Raw genomic sequence first — 25855 nt, 5'->3', positions numbered from 1 at the left:
GACTGTTTTTCTTTGTTTCTGAAAAGTTGACATTCTTGGAGGTAAGTGGTTTTCACTGGACGGTGATTACTCATATAAGTTAATTTTAACACATTTGTGTGTCTTTGGGGCAATGCACATTTGTGTTGGTGTTCAACAGGACAAATGTTGGTGAGACTACCCTTTAACATGACATAAAATGTTTTTGGTGTTGGAGAGAGAGCTGTTAAAATGCCATCCTTTTTTTTAGTAGACTTTATTTGGTGTATTGTAATCGTTAAAAAAAAAAAAAAAACACTAGGCAAATAATGAGTTAAAGAAATAAAAAAAAAACAGATAATGTCTTTTGTGATAGAATTTCTATTACTGCGAGCTGAAAGGCTATTCAGAAACCGGAGTCTTCCCAGGAACATTTAAATGACTGGTATAACCCACATGAACTGTTGTACAAAGAAGGTGTGATGGTATGAGGTCCAAGGATCTATTTTGACTGGAGGGAGAGCAGCGGCCAGTTACAACAATGCGGCTAATTGAACATAACACCTCAGAGGGAAAGGTCAGTGCGCTTCCTTTCATCTTGCACCAGCAGGCTGCGTTTCCCCCCCATTCAGCCTGACAACCTGTTAATGTGCGCCAGCCTTTGGATTGGCTGTGCAGAACAACAGAGAGGGCCTGGAACTGGATTAGAGTCTCTGTGGCCAGTAACAGTAGGTGGGGACTCGCTGTCACTGTGACGGACGGGGGAAAAGGACAGATGGCTCCCGTTGGGGCCAAAGGAGGCAATATATAATACTGTGGGCACATACAATGATACATAACCAAAAAGTGCAGCCTGATGAGGGAGCGTGGAGCTGAGGAGTGTTGGTCAGCAGCCAGGTTTTTAAACCATACTAAAGGCCTTGTAACATTTTTTCAATGGAACAGTCTGCCTTGGATATTTTTTAAGTTCACCAGTTGTATTCCACACAGGGTGTTTATTTAAAAAAGGACAAACCTTAATATAATAAATCATCGTTTTCATTATTCACATAACAATCAGTCCAGAAAACAAATCCAAACCACGCAGATAGCCAAGGTCAAAGGTTTTGTTTATTTTCAATCACATACATATACTATTTTTTTTTACATACACAGTTCCTTTAAAATGTTGAGTGTTTACAGTAACAGCTTTCAGTAATTTTATTTTTTGAACCGTTTCTTTTTCTTTTGCGTTTGTTTTATTCGACTTTATTTGAAACGCTATAGCCTGAAGCTTTGAGATCAGCGTGAAACAGATACATTTTATTTTATTTTTTATTTTTTCAACCTGACAATGTCAACAGAATGATTTCATTAAAACAGCACGGAGTAAAAGGAAGAGAGAAAATAAGAGAGAGAAGAAATAACCGAAGAATTAAAGAATTAACACCACCTGATTCAGATGAGCTATACAGGGTTTCGTCAATTTAGAGTTCCACGTTTCAGTTCACATTTAAACAAATCTAGACATTTACCATCAGCTTCACCTGGCCCTTGCAGTAGCCTCCCTGTCTGAGTGCAATAAAGTGTTTATTGCATTGTTGTATGGTTTTTTTGCCATTTACAATATGACTTTCATCAGGAATAAACAAAAAAAAAACAAAAAAACAAAAAACAAAAACAAAAACGTGAAAAATCAATAAGCTGGGGATCACAAGCACTGAAATAGGTCCAAAGATTTTATGTTGGCACAGCTGAGTACAAGATGCATCTGCTAACCTGTGACACCTAATCAATATTTCTCATTGGCAATATGACTGAGAGACATAGCCAACCCTTTCCAGTCTACAAAGAAATGGCTAACACACATCAATTTGGGATTATTTTAGGTCCCTCATGAAAAACAATAAAGCAAGATTGGGGATTGAGTCATTTATCAGATTAGTACAAATGAACATGATTACACTCCTGTCTATTTCCCAACGCACCGCTGGCCTGACACCGGTCAAAACCTCTCTCTCAGCGTTGTTGCTTGCCGTCACAGTAAAGATGAAATGACCGCCTTTTTGTCAAGATGCCAGATCACATCACCCAGTTCAACCTTTTAGACAGTTTTCAGTGCTGACGCCCCAGCCATCAGGCATTTGGAATAAAACAGGACAAGAGAGCACCTTTTTTTTTTTTTTTTTTTTTAAATTAAAAACAGAATTGTCTGAGGGGATATCTTGCCACAAGATCAGAAGTTCACACTGATTAAAAGAAGAGGAGGGGGGGGAAAAAAAGGAAATAAATGTGTCAGCTTTTGTGTCCTCAGTGACCAGAACATATTCGTAACTTAGTGAAAGTTCTTTACTCCCAGGTAAAAATCAATTTCGTTGGTATGGTTAAAAATGCCCTGTAGAAAAACTACGACAGTACTTTGAGAATTTGCGGTGTATAGGAGCCCACTCGCACACTAAACCCAGTGGTAAGAAAATTCAGTTGGTCATTTTTCAAACGATACAAAGAAGTGAAAGTTCCACCCTGTTTTGAGAGAATGCCCTGGCCAGACCCTGAACAGAAAGCCAAGCTAACCCGAGCTTATGCTGGAGACGCCGCCCTCAGTTAACCCTCTTAGCTGTGTGACGAGAAAAGTCTTTGTGTGTTTCACTGTACACAAGCCACTGGCAAAAAAAAGAGTGTTAACAAAGTAACTTTCCAAAGTTATATCTATCATTTTTAGGGGGGGAGGAAGGGGGTTATAATCCGTTGTATGTACAGCAAGAGGGCGCGTTAGGCAAAGTCCATGCAAGACGAGAACCACTGAGCTGCAGCAGCTGGTTTGGAGATCACAGAGATGAAAAGGACCGTGAGCTACAAATGACACATTTAGAAAGGAGCACATGAAAGGTCCACCTGAGCAGTCCTGTCCTGTCTTTCAGGCCTCTTCGAGACTATAATCAGAACACCTCCCATTGTGTAAATGTCACAAAATCCTTTGAAGACTGTAGTGCCTTTTTTTTTTTTTCTAAAACTACCACTGAACATAGTAATATCATGGGCCATGCTGTCTACGTCCAGAAGCCAGAAATATGGTGATACTCAGCAGGCAAAATAATTGTAAATGGTGCTTTGATCACTGTTAATAAATAAATACTGTCTCCATAGTGTCCTCGGCTTTGAAATCTGATCTTTGTTAGTCACCTGATTGTCAAGTGAATTCAACCCATTATGCAAACTACACATATTGTAGAGCTTTATGGATTTTGTTTGTACACAGCGCATTGCTACTACAATTTCTTCTCCACCTACCAGCAGATAAGGCCTTGCTCAGACTGCAGGCAAAACGGTTTTGTTTCTGAAGTCGGATCTGTCCGCACTGTTAATTACAAATGATCCGATGGGATGTGTGTCTTCAGACATCAGCAACCTATCTGCACGGGCTGCCATGGTAACGAAGTGAGTTAACAGTGTGGACAGTCTCTCTTAAAGATCTGATTTGAGAAACCAATCTGATTTTGCCTGCAGTCTGACCCAGGCCTTTGTTGTGAACTGTTAGTTATTACAGTGGCAAAGATTTCCTTTGAACAAGCTGTGACGTGTACTTCATACAAACATGAGAGCGTTTAAATCATTCAACTATCAATTATACTCCATCTGTGTGAGCATCAAAACAGCAAACCTGGGTGACAACATAAAATACAGCAGTGCAAACCAAAAAAAGTGTGAATGAATGATTTCATTCATGCATTTAAATTTAAGGATACTGATGAAATAAAATAGACAAAAAAAAAAAAAAAAAAAAAAAAAGACATACAACGTACAGGAAATCTGTTGAGTTTGCACCTTACACGGTGTTTTCTATCTGCTTACATGGTGCCTTCTATCTGGTGCATGTCAAACAGGGTTTTAATAACACCTCAACATCATTGCATATTCAAAAATGCAACCGAAAGATGTGAGGGATGATGAAGGTATAATCTCTCGAAAGGGAGGGACAAGGGTGTGGGTGCAGTTATGGTGACAATTAGGTGAGGACAACTCTATCCTGAGACAGACTAAAGCTGGGCCAAATTCTCCTCTGAGTCCTTTCAGCCAAACCGAAATCTTCCCTACAGAATTAAAAACATCTGCTTGGTGCGAGTAAAAGTTAAGTTTCACCCAACAGGCTTTGAGTGGAGTGAGGAGAGGTGTGCACCCCTGGCCAAGGGAGAGGAGATAGGAGACACAGCATAAAATACACACCAGGTACAGTGTACCTGAAGACACCTGCACCCATTTTCCTCGGCCTCTCACACAACAGGCTCCATCCATACCCTTCAATACCAGCACGAAAATTAAATGCAGCCACAATACTGCAAACTGCATAATGGCCAATCTGTCCTCACAGCTACCTTATAGAGCATGACCAAATATGAATGACACACTTTGGAACCCTTTTGAAAATGCGTGTGTGACGTCTGATTACTCGCATATTAAATTAAATGTTTACATCTTCACTGTCAACTCACGTTTCTGTGTCTCGGTTATGAGGATCGATACGTTCTCTGGAATAATCAATCTGCTCGGGGCTTCACAGCCACACAGAATCAAAATCCTGTGAATAATAATAATGATAATAATGAGGGCAGTTCAAATTTGCTGTGTGAACAAGCTGGTGAAAACAAATCCTGTTGCAAGGTTGGCCTGATGATGGCGCTATGCAGCATGAGCAAATGTGGACTGATGCACTTCAGCGCCCAGCCCAAGTGTGTGTGGCATTCACGGTTTTGAAATAACACCTAACTTCCAGTTTGCATGTCTTTGCCTTCATTGATGCATTACAGCAAATCAGATTTTTCAAAATACGGTGTAATAGGTGTAATCTTGGAATTCCAAATTTGATGTGTGCAAAATGTAATGGAAATTTCCCTCACCTTTGCAAGAGAAATCATAAAAAATAGGTTTGGTGCATGAAATTCAAAGTGGTGGAATGCTATCATGGTGGAAAAAAACAGTACTATGTGCAATAGGGTTTGGATGTGTGCAATCACTTTGTTGTCTAAAAATATGCCATGCAGTTCCGGAGTTACTGGCTAAAATGTAAAGTTGCTTTTTATAGCGCCACCATCTGGCCAATTGGTGTTTTGTTTTCATTTGTTTTGTTCTGCTGGGTACTGCAGGAAATTAAAAACCTACGGGGCTTATGGTCTCTGAGCTAAAGTTCTTTTTAAGGCAGAAAAAGAAGAAGCAGAAGAAAAAAATCCTACCAAAAACAATAGGGGCCCTGGGACCCCTGACTGATTCTGTTTCCAAAACTGCATCACTCCAAAAGGCACTTGCCATATTCAGGTTCTGTCTATCAAAATAAATAAATCAATAAATAAATCTTCCAGCTAAGAAATCATCTACTCAACATAACTGGCTGTTACGTTACGTCTGTATATCCAATTCCCTTTTTACTAACAAAACCGCAGCATGAGTCGTCACGTCGTGAAATGATGCACATGAGATTACTTCAGAACAAAACGATACGTTGCTACAAGGTTAACACTCATCACCCTGCCTTTAAACTACCAACAGTATCACTTCAATATCGCCTGCTAAAACTCTTCAAATGTTTCAGTCATATTTATAAGAATAGTCTGTCCGGTTAACACCACAGTGACTTAGAAACAGACTTCCAGTGCCTATGAGGGGGAAATGGTACACAGTGACATGCAGGGCTGTTGGCCAGCCCGTGGAACGGTGGAGGGATGCAGAAGATCATACAAACACATATGGCTAGGGGAAATAAAAGGGACTTGACACACAAATCAGACTTTCCAAGACCTTCAAAAATAATCTTGCGATGTCTGAAAAAAAAAAAAAAAAAAAAAATCAAAATCATTTCTGAAACCAGAGCGTACTGACCCTTTAAGTCCCGAGCTCAGCCCTGACACTTACCTAACTGAATGTCTCTATGGCCTTGCCTGTGGTTTACACACATACACACACACACGCACACACACACACACGCACACACATATGCACACACATCCTATCCTCTGACCAGACACCCTACCCCCCACCTCCCCATGTCTGGTGTTGTGTTAGTTTACATTGTATATAAACAAAAGTCTCTATACAGACTCATTTTTAGCATACAGTGAGATTAGCATTGTTTCATCTGATCATGCAGGACTATAGCTACAGGCAGGGGCAACTTAGGTGGAAAGCGGTGATGTGGCAAGGTGCGCTATTCAGAGAATTCCCAGTGTACTGGCCATCAGTCCCACTCTGCGTGCCCCTCAGCTGTACAGAATTACAGTATTTACAAGTAGAACAGGGGGGGGCACTGCTCTGGATGAGAGCAAATACATATCCCTGCAGAATAATCACATTAAAAACACACAAATCTGGCAACCTCACATTGGGGATGTGCTGGGAGAGGATGAGAAGGGGAGGGTGTCTAAGACCAAGCCTAGAGGTTAAAATACAGCAGTGTCATCACAGAAGGGTTAGATAAGGGACGAGGGAGAGGGAATGGAAATTTATATTGTACAGTAGTCATGAACAAAACGGCAGCCCACCTTGCCACACTGACTGAAGCATAGATGCTTGTGTAAGGAATTGGGAGACCAGCAGCCAGTCAATATACACTTTACAGAAAGATGCCAGTCAAAGCATTTGGTCATTTTTGATGCCATGTACAAGAGAGGTGGGGAGATATAAGCAAAGCAACTAGAGGTTCATAAACATATATATCAGCTCATTTATTTAGGCTTAAATATCATTGTTGTTTCTCAATGAAAACGCGCAGGCTTTAGATTTCATCATTTCAGATTTTTTTCTGTGTGAATCTATGTGTTTCCATAACTCATGTTTTTTGTTCTTAATATATTCGTTTTGATCTTTTTGTATTTTTCACTTGGTCATTTTGGTGAGGCGGGTGTCCCTTAGGGGGTTCTTCACCGTCGGAAGAACATGGGGTTGCGCAGGCAGGCGGCTAGTCACCTGCAACACCCCAGGGGTCCTGCGGAGGTCTCCAGGCTGCTGTCAGTGTCTGAGGCCAGGGTCTGGTCGGTGGACATGGAGGAGATGTCGTTGATGGAGGAGGAGGGAGGGAGGCTCTCGCTGCTGTTCATGGCTGCACCTGCGCTAAGGGAATCAACAGCAGCAGGGGGTTACAACGTAAAAGAGTCCCGTTAAAGACAGGAGCAGAAACACACCCACAAGAAGCATTGCATAACTGCACCTGAAGGGTACAGCGTAAATAATACGGAATATAATTGCAATCGTTACATGACATTTTGATATCAACAACATCAACAACACCTGCAGTGCGCCACAATCACAGTGTGTTTGTAATGAGATAGGGGTATTTAAGGTTAGGGTCCAATGAGTTCCACTTGGAAAGAACATGATGGGCTGTCTGCTCACTTTCTGGCAAAACTCACACACTTGTACTGTGTCCTGGTCCTTTTGAAGCAAAGTGCTATGTAAGGGCGAATTGAAGCAATTTACAGGCCAGCATGTAGTCATTTGATAGCTGCGCATTTCAAAACAGTACATAAGACAATTAGGGATTGTCTATATATGAAAATACTTGTTTCATATATGACACATGCAATGGCACTGCAATGTCCATATGTCTAGTTTTTACAGTTTCATAGGTTTTATGATTTCATATTTTAAGTTTTATATGATAGATTTCATTTAGTTCTCTTTCTTATTTTTTTCCTATCTGTAAAAAGCATGAGGACACACTCCTATGCAACGTACTTGGCTAATAAACTGATTCTGATTCTGATGATAAAGGAGGGATGTTATGGTTGGGCACAGGAAAAGGCATTTACTGGTAAGGCATTTGTCCTTTTTCTTTTCTTTTTTGAGAATTTTTTGGGGGGATTTCTGATTTATTAGATAGTCACAGTGAAGAGAGACAGGAGAGACAGAGACCAGGGGCAAAGCCAGGCCTCTGTGGCTTAGCCTCAGTGTTACATCATACGCACTCTACACAGTGAGCCACCGGGCCGCTCCCGTGGCGTGTGTCCTTTTTCAAGTGATAATCCAATTTCCTTATCTTGCCCTTATTCTGATATCATCGCTGCACAAATGGAGCCAATGGACAGGTATCAGTGTTTATGAGAGTCTTTTCAACTGGCATTTTGTCAGAGTTGTCAGAGGTGAACATTTCATTACATTCCCTATGCAGCCTGCGGAGAAGAGTTTACTTGACAACTATTTTTACAGTTTACCCCTGGTGTTTTCTTTATGGTTTGAATCATCCATCATTCTTTGTATTTTAATTATTCTGCTTGCTCACCTTATTCCTCCATTACCATGTTGTTTATTATCTTATTTTATGTACTCTTTGTAAAATCACTTTGTAACACTGTTTTTCATCAATTCTATCCAAATAAACTTTTTATGATTCACTTGTTACTTTTTATTATTATTCATACTGTTACTTAACTCTTCAATTTGATAATATGACTCCCTCTACAGACAATATAAAAAGATGGAAATATGATGCCTCTGCTGTTGCAAGGATGAGAAATTTCATCTGAACTCCCTTTAACTGGACTCTTCTCCAACTTTCATTTCCTCTTCAGAGGTTTGGAATGTCCTTTGATAAAATCTTACATGATTTGTTTCTGCTCGGCAAGATGAATTTAGAGGCAAACAACACAAATATGAGGAGATTTGTCTGCATGTAACATGAGAGCTGAAAAAGTGCAGCCCAAACAAAAGGATGAGGGATCATTTCCTTTCAAGAGGGAGAGGGGAAAGTGCAGCTGACAGATTGTCCTGCTCTGCACATTTAGAGGCTTGTGGGACTCAGACTGGGCTACAGCTAAAGTTGGTGTGCAGTACAGCAGCAGAGTATGAGGGGCAGGACTCAATATTCATTACAGCTTGTATCGAGAGACACTTTAAAAGGACAAAAATGATCTCTTTCCCATAGCCTTCATTCTTCCTGCTCTGCCATCCACTGATTGCTGGGTACATATTACTTTTTAAACCACTCAAATAGAAAAATCAAGAAGAAGAGTGTGCTTAAACAACCACTTTCAGCCCAGGGCATACTGATGGTCCAGTGAAATGTGCAAAGGACAAGTACAGTGCTGCAGGGGGTTCATAAATCTCCTGTTTGTGTCTGTTGCTGTGGGAGGAGATAAAGGACACTGGTAGCCATTTCAGCTGACCTACAGTAAAACGGGGCAAAGCCAAATTAACAGTTGGCATCATTTCCTGCAGTCACTTGCAGGAAAAACAATATAAAAGAGCTTAAGTGTTACAAATGGCATTTTCTGCAGTATGTAAGTTTTAGGGCAAAGACTGAGTGAAATATTTATTGATATTGTAAACTGAAACAAGTTCTCTACTACAGTAGCAAATGTATAATCATAACTCTATCTTGTTCTATGCGTCTCTGGTATTAATAGATGGCTCTGAGCCATATAAAAATCGTATAGCTAACATTTGCTCTCTTTGTCAAAGTACCTGTTTTTATATGTCTCAAGACAAATAAAAAGACAGAGACTAGTATATGACATGGTACAAAAGAAGGGTTTCATTCATTCAGAGAATGACAGGCAGCATAACTTTAGTGCAACAGTAACATTATATTGTGTGCAGAGCCAAATAAAATGAACCTGCCAATCACTCAGTGAAGACTAAGCGAGCTATGGCACACTACTGCACCATCAAGCAGAACTAAATGACTTCTTACAATACAATACTACTATTATGAATAACAACAACAATAATATTCTCCTAATAATGCTTTTCAAAGCAAAGTTTCAAAGTTCTTTACAGATGTCACAGAAATAAGTTGCTACTAAATTTATAACACACAACACATTAATCTAGACATAAAAGAGCATCTGTTTCTGGCTGGTTCTCTCTGAGATCCTCTTTTTTTTAAATTCCCTTCTGAGTATCTCACGCTGCGGTGAAACAGTGCCGTCTGTAGCTCCTGCACTGCACTGCGTCTGCTGTACTCAGCATCAACTAGCAGCCCAGCCCATCTGCTTAATTGCTCGTGGAGAGATTGAAAAAAAAGAAGAAAGATGGACGGCCTGACTTCATGCGGTGAGAGAGAAAGAGAGACTGACAGATAAATGGAGTCGCAGGCGGACGGAGAGACAGAGATGCAGTGCCACTTTAAGGAAGAGCTAAGCCTCACATTGTGGTTTAAATCCACATTAGAGAGCAGTGCGCCGATTGCCCTGAGCACAACCTCATCTTGATTTAATAAAACAAAAAGCCACACTGTTACGCTGTTTATTGCTCTTCACTGTCACAGATATTATTTGTACAGATATTTTGTGGCAAAAATAGCTGAGGTGAGCAAGGCAGGTCGCTTTTAAACTACTGGGGGAACTGCTATCGCTTATTTATCAGGAGGCCCTTTTGGGGACAATGTCCATTCAATTACCACCGATTCATTTAAAAAGCTCATTCACTTATAGTCTATGGTGGTTGCCTTTACTGGTCAGCATGGGAGGCTCTCTCTGTAGCATTTAGCATATGTCAGGTGGCTTTCCCAATCCTCAGAGTGGACTGACTGTTGTGTGTTTAGTGCTTGAGACCAGCTGTTGCCATTGTTGTTGGTTGCTTGGCTGCCATGTCTGAGGCATATTGTGCCATCACTTATGATAACAGTGAAATTTAATCATTTTCCCACTTGCAAAGAGTGACTATTGGCTGTTTTGCCTCAGGTGAGAGCGTCTCAGATATCTTATTTACATAGGACATATGAGCGTTAATATAACAGCTGTCTAGTGACTCAGCGGACAGTGTCATTGGCTATAGATTTCTCAGTGCTTTTGGGCCTAGATGTAATTCTGGCATACTCGTGCCACATGAACCTTCAAGAACCCTCAGGTTATCTGGGACTGGTCTTCTGGCTGTCGTAAGAGTTAGAGCCAAACACAATGAAGCAGCGTTTTGTTACAATGCAGCAAAAACTGATGATATTAGTCAAGCCAAAACTCTGACTAAGCTTACATCTAAACTTCACACTTTTATGTTTTGCACTGCCTGTTCTGCTTTGTAAAGAAACTTTTGCACTGTTGCATTTTTTTCTATCCCCTTATTTTTTATTGTATGTTTTTACTCAGTAAAACACTTTGAATTGCCTCTGTGCATGAAATGTGGTATATCATTAAAGCTGCCTGGGCTAGATTTAACTTATAGCTGAATACAGGTCTGCGTCATGGCACACAAACCCACAAGAGGTCTGATATGTATTATTTGTGGTAGGCGTGATGATCAACAATGAACTATGATTACCAGTCAATAATCATCATGGGCTGACTACATTTTGCATGCAATTTTAGACGTATTATTAGTGGATAATTTCCTCAATCAACCAAAAATAGCACTCTGATTAGCATGTCTGTGTTGCTGGTAGAGCAGACTGTGGCGATGCAAAAGATTTTGCTCAGCAAGGGGTTTGTGCAAATCAGCTTTGATATAAGATACATCTTGGTAATGTTCATTTTATCTGACACAAGTATCATTTTTAAACTTGGTTTTTCAAGCATAGAAAAGAGGAACAGAGCTGACAATGAGATCCCAAAGCCGTAAACATCAGAATCAGAAAAGACTTTACTTGCCAACTACAGTAAATGTACCGACGTTGGGTGGTGAAATTGTGATAAGCACACACAAACAGTTGCCAAAGCTGAGTGGTGTAAGTCTCCTTCTCTCCTTCTCTCCTTCCTTCCTTCCATCTTTACCTCATTCCTTGATTCCTCTCTAAAGGGAATTAGTCTTTTGACATAGAGCCATTGAAACCGTTCCCAAACTGAATGTGGGTGAGTATCTGGGCCAAATGACGCAGCAGTGACATGTTTGGATGTCAACATTAGATATGATGGTTTTGGGGGCCCGAGTAGAGTGAGCTGTCCTTTAAACTCATGTACTTCTACAGGGACACCTGGAGCTCTGCATCACAAATCAAATCACAACTGTTAGCAGCAACGCAGGACAGAAAGTGACATGAGCCATTGCAGATATCAGTTTATTGGAATGGGTGTAACTGTAAGAGCTGACAGGGAGAATGTCTTTTTTGTTTGTTCATTTTTTAAAACTGATGTATTTATTTTTGGATGTAAGTTTATGCAATGTAAAAAAAATCTGGATACTCCACCCTTCAAAGTTTACATCCTCTAGGACTAAAATGATCTCCAGGCCTTGGCAGTTTGCTTTGGCTTGTCTTGCTTTTTGCTGTTTGCGTGATGCTGTCATCAAATGACTCTCTGTGTTAAGAATCACTGGAAAGACTGGCTATGGTGATGACTCCATACTGCCTCCCTGTGGCAAAATCTGAGAATTACACTCACTGTGCTGAGGTCAGAAAACCCTTACAGCATGAAATTCAACTGGAGATGAAGATTTAAATGTTCTGTGATGGAACTTGGACCACGGACCCCAACCTTAAATCATGATATGCCCATACATATATGCATACATACACACACATTGAATATATCACAAATACAGTCTACTATAGAATATTAAACACTAAAAGGCCATCATCAACAATAATAACCTCAGTAAACAATGCCATTTATCTTTAGGTATCTAGCAAGTAACATATGTGGAACAAGATTACACCAATACACAAAATTGAACTTGTCTCAAAAAACAAGATGGAGGAGACAGAGACACATGGTCAACAGCACAATGGATTTCTCAATTTACAAGGGTAGCCCCTTTAAGGTTATAGTAAATTCACTTACAGAGCGATTAGGGTTATGCACTGAGAGTACCTGAAGGTGAAGGCTGTCCCTTCACAACGCCATTCTTCGTTCTTTCCTCAAAGTTCATCACCTCTTTGTAGATTAGCTCTGCCAAGAAGAAAAGTGATTAAACAACAAAAAGTATATCCTACAAAAAAAAAAAAAAAAAAAAAAAAAAAATTAGGACATCAGGTCACATGATTGACCCAGCAAATAATGCACAAGATGATTTGCAACATAAGACAGTAGAAATAGTAGTGTGCATTGAAAAATAATATGAAAAGACAATGGAAAAAAATACAGATTCCCAGTGGATTTGAGTACAGGGTTTACAGGGTTTCCCAACTGTTCTTATTCATTGAAAAACACGATATGAAAACTTTAATAACCTTTAATAAATACAAGCTATTTAATATTGGTTTAATATGCTCCTTTATGATGCATTCTTGGAAATCACTCATCTGTTACGTTCCATACGGCTCGTAATACAATCAGGCCACACATTTATGGCACAGATTGATTTCCTGCTGAGAGGTTTGGCTGTAGTTATCCTCACCTTTCCATTCATCAATGGAGTGTTCTCTCTCGTCCAGCTGCTTGTCATAGATCTGAGGTGGAGGCTAGAGGGGAGAGAGCACACAGAGCACACACATTTTAGCAGCAGTTTAGCTGACAACGTGCAGACATCAAAGAAAATTTTGAATCATAAAATATAAAACCACTGGACTCGAGTAGCTTCACATCAATTGTTCACAAAAGCCAAGAAAAGGTAACAACTGAAATAGTTAAAAGGAATTACGGCAGACAAAGTGCTGCTGGTTTTTCTAATTGCACAGGCTAATAAATGATGTGCAATGATGTTGAGTCATGATGTATCAGCTTCAGTGATGATATGAAATTGTTCACAAACTAATAACATGGGATGAAAAAAAAAAACATCTATGCATCAGTAACTCTTTCAAGCACTGAAATACAAAGTTTCATATTAATATAAGATTTCTTTTTTTACATTCAATGGCAAAGGTAATGGTAATGGTGCCAACTCAAACAGGCTGGGGGAGGCATATATGGATTGGGATAAAATATGGATCGGAATAAAGAAAAGAAAAGGAACAGGTTATACTTTATTTACCTTTGGGTAAATATCATAAGCTCTTCATTTATGGAGGAAATGGCCACTGTGATCAGTTTCTATCAATTACAATGATTTGAGATGAAACTATACAAGGGTTTGTTTTTGTTTTTTTTTTGTTTTTTTGTCTTTTCACAAAAAACTAATTATGAGATGACTCAGTGTTTTAAACAGTGACTAAGAGCAACAGGATCAAAGAGTTGACAGGAATGCTGGGATGAAACGACAACCCTGGTGGACTGTTTCTGTGTCTGACTGGGCCTCTGCCACGGGACTGTCACCTCACCTAACAGGACACCTGTATGCTATCTGGACCCCTTTCAGCTCCTCTTATCACCCCATTCAGTGTTTGGCCCTGCCTCAGACTCCATCACTACCACTCCTCCTCTGTGCCTCTGCAGGTGACACCTCCCTCTGATAAGACCCTCACTGGTGTGACCTCTGACCTGCAGTATAACGTTACAAGCTGCCATTCAGCAGGCACAGCGGGTCAGACTGCTGCACTGTTACAGTAAACTCTCCACGCCTTTCAAGAAACTATTTCCTGCAATTCCTGACTGCAATGTAAGGTATAATGGGTTTTTTTTGTAACTGTATTTGACTGCAGTCCTGGCTGGCCTTGAACGGGCTTTCTTCTATTTTTCCCCTTTTTGACTTGCAGATTTTTTGCGGCAAAGTTCACAGGGTGTCATTTTTGTTTTCTATTACTTATGGCCCTGTGAAGCCCTTTGAGACTGTAACAGTGAAGAAGGTCTGAAAAAAGATGAGCTTTTGTGTGTATAACGCTCACTCATTCATCAAAAAAAAAAAAAAAAAATGTTATGAAACTGAGAGGTTTACCTCAAACCAGGGTTTAATAGTGTGGAGATGTGCACAATATGAGAGGTACAGATATCCATGAACAGGATTTATCTCTTTTCAGCTTCTTTACTTCCTCAGAAACTGGAGATGATTCACATGCATTCTAATAATAATCATCTGAATTTGGCTTGAACACATGCAAAAAAAAAAAAAAAATAGCTGTGCTTCTCTTACCTACAGCTATACAGTACAGTGAGGTTTATTCATCCCATTAGTGATATTATGGCTAGACTGCCTACGCAAGTTCTGTTAAATCCTCTTTTACTTGATTTATATTATGATTTGTAGTGCTTAGCCAAGTTACTTTTAGGATTTCCATATTCTGTAAATAAAAGTATGTTAGGCCCATCACATGAGACATTTCTTTGATGTAGGGCGGTTGTTATTTACCATGGATATTTGGACGAGATCTCTGGCCTTCATCAGCATGAAATGACATTAGAGAGGGGGAAAACAGCAGAAAATGTGTTGAAGGAGAAATGCCATTGATGGCCATAATACACATGCCATATCATTACTAACAATAGAATCATCATTACAACCATCACCAACATCATCAACTAGATTTATACGTGTAGTATTAAATGATTACTGTAAGCCATATTTGGTGTATTTGGGGACTTTGCAAAATAGATGTATTCACAAGTGATGAGACATGCTACAAATAAAACAACACAGTCATAACATATTCAAAATGATCCACTGCTCATCAGTACGCTGATTGCTACGATCAAGGTGTGTGATTACTTTGTAAATATGCCACAACCCACAAGATATTAACCGGCAAGATATTGCACTGAGGAATCATTATCACTGAGACTGCATCAGCCTATCATGCACTCATTAGTGTACTACTGCAGGTGCAAGTGGCATTTAGACATCTTCATCAAGCTGCTGATGGCTTTTTCCCAATCTCACTGTCACCTCATACTAATGAAGCTCTGATGAAGAAATTAGACTTAATCAAATAAACAAGCAAAGTCAGGCTCTTACATTTCAGAACAGTACAACGTGCCAGGTCAGCCTATTATAGCTGTAAATTGCACCTAGCAGTAACTGGTGTTTTGAGATTGTTTTGCTAAACCTGCACAATTACGCAAGCTCCGGTTCGGGGCTTTAATGGTACAACTACGAAAACAAGGAGAAGTGAGAGAAAAATGAAAATGACACATGGATAAAAAACATAAAACAAAAACAAGCACAAATGCACTGACTGAGCAATCTCCATTATTTTAATAATGGAGTTTATATATTTTTAAACATTAAGTGACACACACATTTAACAGTTGTGATTGCTTTCACTTTCACAAATTCCACAGTTTTCACAAATTGTGAAAATGTTAGTGAGGGAAGTCCTAATTAATTTCACTGATGGCATGGCAACAGTACTAGCAAATACAAAGCAAGACTGAGTACACAGTGTTGACCAAACAAAGACAGGGGGAGAGGATTTAGCTCAGGCTACTGATCAATATAAGGATTTGCCAGAGTCCTACTCACCGCCTCCACCTCAGCTGGGTCATACCACACGTTAATGTAAGGGTGCTGTAAGGCCTCATCCACCGATATCCGTTTAGCAGGGTCGATGATCAACATCTTAGACAGCAGGTCTCTGGCCTGGCTGGCTGTGGAGGAAAAACAACAACCGGTTGGCTTCATAATGCAAGAAAATAGTCTTTGTTTATTGGTTTATGTGGTTATGTCAAAGGAATACTGCAATGTTTTGGGCAAAATACCCCTTTTTCCACCTGACGCAGACTGAGACAACATGTTGGATACCATTTTCACCTCTGTACGTCCAGTGGTTTGATTCCTATGGATAGCATTTTGTGTAAATAGGACAGCTTCAGAGATGCTGTAAGGTTTATTTTTTCACTTTGACGGAGCTAGGCTAATGACTCCCATAGACTTCAAGTCTTTATGCTAAGCTAACACGAAATGGCTAAGTTGCAAAAAGGGAGTTTTGCCGAAATTCACTGGAGTATTCCTTTAAGACATAAGGAGAGAGAGGGACAGAGATGGACAGATGAGACCGTACAAAATGCCATAGCGATGACCAGATGAGTAAATCAATCATCAGTCGGAACTTGTTAAAGGAAACAGGCCTTATCTGAGGTGTGGATGAACAGATTGAAAGCCAGATTTCTAGCCAGATAGTGGCTTGTCCCATAAATCTCATCTCTGTTTCTCATAAATGCAGGGATGATTTCTTGTGTTACATGTTGACTTCAGTCAGCCTGGTCTGTGCAGTACTCTTCAGACATTTGGCTTCTCCACATACAAAAAATGTCATCAGCATCACTAGTTAGTCCCTCAGTTAGTCTCTGTGTCTGTCTTCTGTCTTGCCTGGACTGATGTGAAATAGCAGGCCCTTAACAAACACACCATTCCTCTCCCACACACACACACACACACATACTGACCTGACGCTACTATAAATAGCCCTTCAGCAGCAAAGCACTGAGAGAGAGGCGCATGAGCTGGGCGTACCCTCAGTGTTGCTGCCGCATCAACATGCCAATAACAAAAGGACAGGAAATCTCCAAAATGGCTGCTATTCAAGCCTCTGTCACACTCTCAGTCCCTCCCCCCCTTCAACCAGGCTCTGCACTATTTCTCCATCCGTCTCTGTATCCCACGTCTGTCTCTTCCTCTGACAGCTCAAGATAATAAAAGCCCTGACTGACTCTCCTCCATGCCCGAGTCAACTCCTACATATGACAGTAGCGCTGCAACCCAGTCGCCCTCGACCCCTCCCTCCCAACCGGTGCATCTCCTTAAACATGCTGAGTCCGGCTGGGAGAACAGGCAGCCACAACACACAAGTGAGTCATAAGAATTTTGCCAGGACGTTGCTTTGATCTCGGAGCTGAGCAGCAGAAAAGCATATTTTGTCTTTACGGAGGGATTTTCCGCATTTAGAAATCCTGCGAACAGAGGTGAACTCTTCTCCGTGCAGAGAAGGAATGATGTCTTGTTCCACCTTCTGCCTGATAAACTCTATCTACCCAGGGAAGTGAGGCTCACACACTAAATTTTAGAGCATCTATAACCGTTTATCTGTTTCTTGGCATGATAAATGATGATGTGCATTATGTGTGACGTTATATGTTTGTTAATGTCTGTCCTGTGAGATCACGCTGCAACTCCTGCAGAGGTCTATATAACAAAACCACACACAGCGGTCAGAGGTTACTCAATATTGGCATCTTTGTCTGTCAGGAACACACACAAATGCAAATGCCAAATCAAATAAAAAGTGGGGTTTAACAATGTGCATTTATTATATAGTCAATTAATTATTAAGCATTTATTATTTCACACATTCTACCATTTTATACACTATATTAAGTAATTGTTAATGATTACGAAATGATTTGTAAGCCTTTAAGAAATAAGTTGTAAAACATCTACAAACATTACATAGACAGATAAACCAGATATTTTCAAACACTTGATTTGTAAACTGTCTAAAAACATTATTTGGATGGTTATTATAAAGTTGCAGCAGATGATTATGATACCTTGCTAAATGGATAATAATACTTTGTTATCCATCTATAAACATTATTTGGATGGCTATTACAAAGTTACAACTACTTCTTATAATAATTAGTTAAACACCAACACAGACTGTTAGAAGTTGAAAACATCTGCAGCTTGATGATGCACGACCCAAATTTATGAACCATTACCAAGTATCATGTATTATGACATCATTATATTACAACATCAGCTGCAACTTTATAATAGCCATCTAAATAATTTTTATAGATGTTTACAAGTCAATTATTAACTACTAACCACCTATCTAAATAATGCTTAAAGATGGCTCACAAAGTATTTATTAACCAATAAGAAGGTGTTATCATCATCAATTGCAACTTTATAATCATCACCCAAATGTTTATGGACAGTTCACAAACCAAGTGTTGTAAAATATCTGGTCCATCAGACCATGTAATGTTTGTAGATGTTTTACAAATGATTTCTTACAGGTTCTTAAATCCTTTGGTAATCATTAACAAATACTTAAAATGGTGTATAAAATGTTTTAATAGCCTATGTGCAACCGTAAGTGGTTAATGATTAGCTTATTATGTAAAAAGTAAATATTATTAATTATCATTTAATTTTACCATTTGTTAATGATGGTTATTATGTTACCCATGGCCACTGCAATCTGAAATAATGGGTAAACGTATATTTCCAGATCACAGTTACTCAGACAAAACCACAGGCTCTTACCTTTGAGTTTGTTGTGCTCAGAGTCAGCAGGGAAAAGGCAGTCAGGGAAGAGCTTGGAAAAGGTGAGGCCTGCATACTTTGGCCGGTTCTCGACATAGTTCCTCACTGTGGGTTGCAGCTTCTTCATGAACTCTGGTGAGGGTGTGCCCAGCTGCTCTATCACCTTGTTCCACTGGTCGATGTCTGGTGCGATAGGTCCGCATTAAGGAAAACACACCTGGAACGTGCATCCTCGTCCAGTTCACGGTCCTGGATATTTTACTCAGACTAACTGGAGGGATTTATTTGCATCGACGACATGTACAAATCTTTATTTTTTTATTCATGGAAGGTCAGACTGAATGTTGTGAGACCATCTAGAATAAGGAAGGAACAGCATGCAACAATATGATCTTAAATTTTGTAACACACTATCCAGTCACCTGTGCACATTTAATCAGCTAATACCTTGTTGAAATATTATTTTCAACATAAAACACACAAGCAAGACACATACAAGTGGACATAAGTAAAACTTTGCATTACCAACAACTGGCTTACTAAAAGTGCAATGACAAATTTATCTGAATCAGCTCTAATTTTGAAAGTTCTGCCTTCTCTCTCTAAAAAAAGAGACAGCCCTGAGACATGACTCATCTCAAAGCTGAAGTGTGTCACCTTGTTTTATTCATACAGTCGGATCATTCTGACTAACATGACAAAAATGGGCTACAATTTGTATCTCATCAAATATTTCATCACAGTCCTCATTTCATCTGCAATGTCAGTTCATTTGTTTAGATTTACTCTTAAACAAAGACTATTACTACAACTTTTTGATTTTTTCAGCAATTCACTTAACTCTTTGCCATCCTATATTTATTGTTCCTTCTTTCTTTGAAACATTGTCGTATACAGAGTTCAGCCAAACGCTTTGGTGGGACCGATGTCCCTGGCTTCTAGAAACTGTAATAGACTTAAAGCGCTCCTTTGTGCTAAGTTCACTTACAAGCAAGTTGTTCTGAACTTTCTTTGAGGATATTTGTTTGAAATACTTGCTAGGCTCCCTATCCAATATTTGGGTGACCTAAAAAAAAAAAAACAGAAACTGGGTCACAAACTAAATCTTGTTTGACAAGAGAGACTATTATGTTAAAACCATGAGTAGAGATGTGTTTGTACACTTGCATGCATACATAAAGTTGTGTATGTGTGTGTGTGTGTGTTTGCGTGCTTTGCCAGCTTGTGTACACGAGCAGTTTTGCATACCCTCTGCCTGCCAACCACAAATGTCTCTCTCTACCCGCAGCACACACCTTCAGTGGCTCCCCTCCTCCACCCCCCCAAGTTCTCACAGATGGGTGCCAGTAGAGGCGGTCAGCTGCCAGGCCTGCCAGAGATCCCCATTACTTCATCTTCCTGGAACGCCACACACTTCCACCTCCTCTTTGTCTCCGTTGCACTTTGGCTACCCACACAATACACAGAGAAGCAATGTATTGTGTTGATTTTCTCCTTATCCGCTAAACTTCTTATCCATGGCTGTTAACCAAGTTGCTAAATTCACACAGACAGCTTCAGTCTCTTTCTCAAGCCGCGATTGCCAGGATGTATGATGCTAAAGTGTGTTTTGCAGTTTGTCACCTCTTGAAACGGGGTGCCCCGACATAACTCGCATCCTCGAGAAAATCCTATGGGATTCGGAAAACATTAAGGTCTCAGCTTCATTAAGGCATTCACATCAGAGCCTATAAACGCCTGTTTCATGAGCAGCAGGCGCATTAGAGTCATTTATATTTGAGAGCAGTGGGAGGACAGAAGGATACGGTCAGTCCCAGGGAACAGCACTGTCCCTCTTATCACCTCTCCAAAGATGCAGCCCACTGACCACATGTCCACTGGAGTCACACACACAAATATATGCACACACACATAGACACACACACACACTTGCATTATCAGCATCTATCAGCATCACTAAACATTTCATCTCCTAGCCGGAATTACTATTTAAGGGCTTTAAATGATCTTTTCATGACAATTAGCTAATAGAGACAGAGACACGTCACAGTCTAATACCACGCCCACTGACGGGGATAACTATTCATCCTTCACCATTGACTTTGAATGGTGTGAAAATGCTCAGTGTCTCTGCTGAATCCAGCCATGCCAAGTGTGAAGCAATGTGACGCGTACTTCTGACGTGATGACCGTCCGAAGCCAAGGAGGCACCTTCATGCAATACAAAGTAATAGGATTGGGATGAATTGTTTCCCTGCCTGAGGTGGGCGGGACTTAATTGTGCTCTGTCTCGCGAAACACCACTAATCCACAACTAGTTAACGGTTTAAACTGGTGTTGTATGACGTGTCACTACGTTATGAATCTTTGCCTCTACACTAGGAACAAGAAATTGAAAAACATCATCCCGCAACATGTCAATATGCACCTCAGGCCTCTGCAGTGCTGTGCATTTTAATTTACCATGTATATGTATATGAAGCTTTGCTCTTCCCTCACCTCGCTATCTATGTAAGTACTTTCACTGTGGTGAGTGGCCGTAAAAACACGCAGTCACCCTGGGGCTCGCTGTGCTGTGACCTGTACAGACAGAGTGCTATTCTATCTATCATCTCCTCATCGACTCAGAAAGGTGCAGATAACGTCCACCAGGTCAATGCTTTAGGTCAAAGGCTCAGTGAAATAAATGAGGATTGTTAGCGCCTACTGGGTAACAGTCCAGAAGTGATCTATAAGCAAAGGACTGATGAGAGAGTGTTACACTGTACTCCACTGGGCTAAGAAAGGATAGTGTGTCAGAACATAACGATTTCAGATCATAAAGCAAGCTTGAGTTTGTGTGTGTGTGTGTGTGTGTGGGTGAGAGAGAGAGAGGGAGATAGAGAGAGAGAGAAACAGAGAGAGAAGTGTCATTGAGGGGATTTTCAAGCCGGCACTGCATGTTAAATGATGCAGAATCCAGAGTAGCACTCACACATACACCTTCGATCACACCGACCTTATATATTATTATTCTAAGCCTCCCACTAGTTTGCATTTCCTTTTGCAAGCATGGTGCCAGCAAATGAGACTGAACAAAGGGCTTGTTGTCGGCAGAAGATTCAGGCAGCTTGACTACAAGAATAAGATTATTTCTTGCTTGGTTATTGTATGATGTTATTGTGTGGCACGCTGAAAGTATTAAAAGAGGATATGTCAGGAAAGATGCTGACATACAAGTGTTACAAAAGCGAGTTAGAGTCATTACAGCTGCACCTCAGTACCAAACAGAGAACTTCAGGCCAGATACACAGAATAATCTTTAACTTCACCCATTGCTGGTGCACCTACAATATAAAATGTACTCTACTTTTAGAGTACATGTTATCAAGACCAGGCTTGATAGTAAAATATGTATTGTACAATTGGCCTAAATACAATCAGGCTTCATCAGTGAAGGCAAAACCAACCACATACTGTATATAATCTGTTACCCGGCAACACAAAAAAGTATAAAAACACCATGCGAGAAGAACGCAGTAGTCCTTACCACATAGATTATAGCTTTAACCTCCTCAGAGAGAATTATTGTGCCATTGGAATAAACATTTCCAAACTCTCCAAGAACTCGGGAAGTATTGTTGTAGGCAGATGAACCTAGTTATGCATGACAAACTATTAATCTAACTCCCACTCCTTCCCAACAAAGGTCAGAATGATTTAATTTTCACTTAGTTATTCATTAAATCCACTCATTACATACAATATAGGCACACAGTATCCAGGTTGACTATATAAGTACATATGGATGAATTAACAAAGGTCTTGCCATGAGATTAACATTGCTGTGTGGTAATAAGGATACAGTCCCGCCCAGGGAAGAGGATTTTGTGGCGCACCATTTCTCCCATAATGCACCCCACCGACCATATATCCACTGCATGTACAAAGGTGAGGTGGAGACAGGAAGGCAGCAAGAGAAAAGAGACGAAAAGCAAAGGTTAGTGTTAGAGCTGTGTCTGAAAAGAGGCAACGGCAGTTAGAAAGTGGTTGTTATTCAATGTGGGAGAAATAATGGGAAATGTTACAGGGAGCTAAATTGCCACGAAACACAGAGGGCAGGAGGTATACGGGGAATGAGTCACAGATTGACACAGCGCAGTAAGACAGGAGAGAAAAAGAAAAGCAGAACCTTGAGATGACTATCTATTGGCATGAACACCATAGCCAGCTAGCCTAGAGGTCCCCTAGCCCGTCCATGCATGCTGTATTAATGGAGTGAATATGGCTAATGAAACGTAGGCCAGCATTCAGTCAGGTATGTGACGTAAATGGGGGCCATTGACTCTAGTGGTGTTTTATAGACCTTCACAGATTGTCTCTATGTTTGCTGAGGCATTCAGACTCACATCTCCAACATCTTCTGATTCATTTTGTTTTGTTCAGATATTTGCATAGACTCAAGAGTCTATACAGTACATAAGGTTGTATAGATAATATAGGATAAGAAACTGTGGACTGGTTGTATTACGGCTGTCTGTGAGTTTGACACTGTTAACTGAGTTTGTTAAAGGACCATACCAGTGATTTTGAATATTTGGCCTGTTCACTGCAATTTACCCACATTTTACATAGCAACAAACCACTTTTGCAAATCATACAGGGGTGCCAAAAATTTCACAGCATATAAACAATATACCTTGATTTTCAAATTTAACTTTTTGGCTGAAATACCCACCTTATAATGTTCTAACTCTATGCCCAACAACGTCAACATTCATAAACTACAGAACTAATAATTCGCTGTGTCAAAGAAACCTTTGTTTGGGGACTATTTTCCGGCAGAGAGACTGCTTCACTCCATGCGATTTCAAGACATTAGAACACAACAGTGCTGCTGCTTTTAGAAAAACTAATGTGGATGACTTTATTATGATGATGATGATGATTGATTTATAATTTTCATATTGCAATGGAATGAATGGAAACCAGTGGCTGGATAAAAGGTGGAAAATGATATCAGAATTCTAAAATACGACCGTTCACTTCAGGAAAAGATTAGCAGAAATGTGAAGTATATGCATTATTACACTAAACATGCAAAATCCGGTATGGTCCTTTAAAGAACACACAGCGGCCCATGCTAGCTCAGATTCCACTTAGTTCTCACCGTTCTCTTTGTATCCCATGCCCAGGATAACCTCTGGGGCTCTGTAGTATCTAGTCACCACATAGGGGGTCATCATGAAACTGGTTCCTGCGGTCCTGGCCAGGCCAAAGTCCAGGATCTTCAGGGTGCAGTCTGACTTCACCACTATATTGCTGGGTTTGAGGTCCTGGAAGGGGGACAAAAAGGACTGAAATGTGTAAACCGCTGGGTATATTTAGGTCATTTCCGTAATCTCTAATCTACTGACAAGTTTGTTGATGGTGCATTATTCATGCTCATTTGCTTACACTTAGACAGATTATTAAGTTGAAGCATAATGGAGGCGCTGCAGTATGTTGACATGTGTTTACGGCTAAAACTGAAATCTGCAGCGTTTACATCAGACATCATCAGACATTACATCAGTGGCATTCACCACCGATTTGTGCAGCTGGTCAGCGAAATGTATCCGCTCTCTGTAGAGCTGAACAGCCAAATGAAACTCACTCGACGTGCCAGTGTTCAACCAGTTAGTCAGCAAGAAAAAGTTTATCACTGCTGAACTTCTCAGAGACATCAGCTGTCAGCTGTCAGTCACATTTTGGCACGTCTGGTTTCACTGTTCCTATTGCGAAACGGAAGATGAATCCACCTTTGGGACAATTTTCCACCAACCACCAATAATTTATCAGAGCTAGAGAAAACATTTGCCAAGATGATGGCAGTGTGTAAGCAAAAGCAGGGAGTTAGCTGATTGGGCTAACTAAAATACACTAAAATCAAATCAAATTTTTAAAAAACGACTGGTTTCCTACCCTGTGAATGATGCCAGCTGAGTGGAGATGTTTGATGCCACACAGCATCTGGTAGAGCAGGTAGGACATTCTCTCATGGTCAAGCTCCATCTGAATCACCTGGCACAAGTTGGCATCCATCAGCTCCATCACTAGGTACCTGGGAGAGAAAGGATTGATATGTCCATTGTTTGAATAAATGATTAATTGATCAACCGATTAGTGGGTAAGCTGAATCTTCAATTAGTTGCTTGAGTGACATACTGCTGTCTACTGGCTTCCATTCAACTACTAGAGATTGTTTTCAAAGTGAACACACTCGTGCTTTATGGGGACAAGATACTTCCAGCAGTCTCAGATAACACCCCTATTTTCCCTGATCACACTCCCGACCATTGTGATATCACAACTATGTGTGGGAACGAGCACACGGTGTGTAATAAAAACTTCCCCCCTTCTCTTTTGATCAAATTACCCATCAGAAAGTGGAAAAAAAGTGCTTAATCCTTTGAATTTGTTACATGAGATCCCCTTTTCCATATTTTGGATTGTAAATTCATGTCAGATTCTGTGTGAAAAGACTTTTATTCATATTTTTATGGAAATGTAATTCTGCAAGGAAGGATTTACTCACACATCTTGGAATTCCTCTAAAGATTTCTGTGGCGTGAAGACGTTTAATAAACTGATAATCTGGAAAAGAGAACACAGTGAAGAGGATCAACCTACACTGTGATTATGGAGTATTAATGGACAAAAATTTTGGTCCACATAGATGTGCGCACATACACACGTGCATGCACCCATGTGTCTTCCAAAGTGAGGAAGAGTTACAGTAAGGGACAAAGGATGTGAGTTGGTACTGACCCTGATGAAGGACACTGCTGAGTGAGTGAGAGAGTAAATTGGAGGAGAGAGAGAGTAAGTGAGATGGAACAAGAGAGCGGTGGTGAATGCAGAGGAGAAAGGGGGGGAGAGAAAGAGACGGAGAACAAGAAAAGAGCACAAACTGCTGCACGGAGGATTACACTCATGCCTCGAAGTACTCTCCCTCTCTTAC

At 40.3% G+C, this 25855-nt stretch overlaps 1 protein-coding gene across 1 annotated transcript in view; it reads right to left on the bottom strand.

Moving 5' to 3' along the window:
• Positions 1-1050: 1050 nt before the first annotated feature.
• The window catches only part of mapk10 (mitogen-activated protein kinase 10), a 48078-nt gene continuing 23273 nt past the window's right edge, over positions 1051-25855 (bottom strand). Inside the window, 10 exon segments of the mRNA XM_030064915.1 lie at positions 1051-7030; positions 12663-12740; positions 13189-13252; positions 15016-15042; positions 16126-16250; positions 18874-19056; positions 22718-22789; positions 24023-24188; positions 24817-24955; positions 25430-25488. Of these exon segments, the coding sequence (XP_029920775.1) occupies positions 6888-7030; positions 12663-12740; positions 13189-13252; positions 15016-15042; positions 16126-16250; positions 18874-19056; positions 22718-22789; positions 24023-24188; positions 24817-24955; positions 25430-25488 (1056 nt within the window). The 3' untranslated portion in view covers positions 1051-6887.

Source organism: Myripristis murdjan, chromosome 12 (genome assembly GCF_902150065.1).
Source record: "Myripristis murdjan chromosome 12, fMyrMur1.1, whole genome shotgun sequence".
In the NCBI taxonomy this organism is placed as follows: Eukaryota; Metazoa; Chordata; class Actinopteri; order Holocentriformes; family Holocentridae; genus Myripristis; species Myripristis murdjan.
This window is presented reverse-complemented; position numbering and strand designations above follow the sequence as displayed.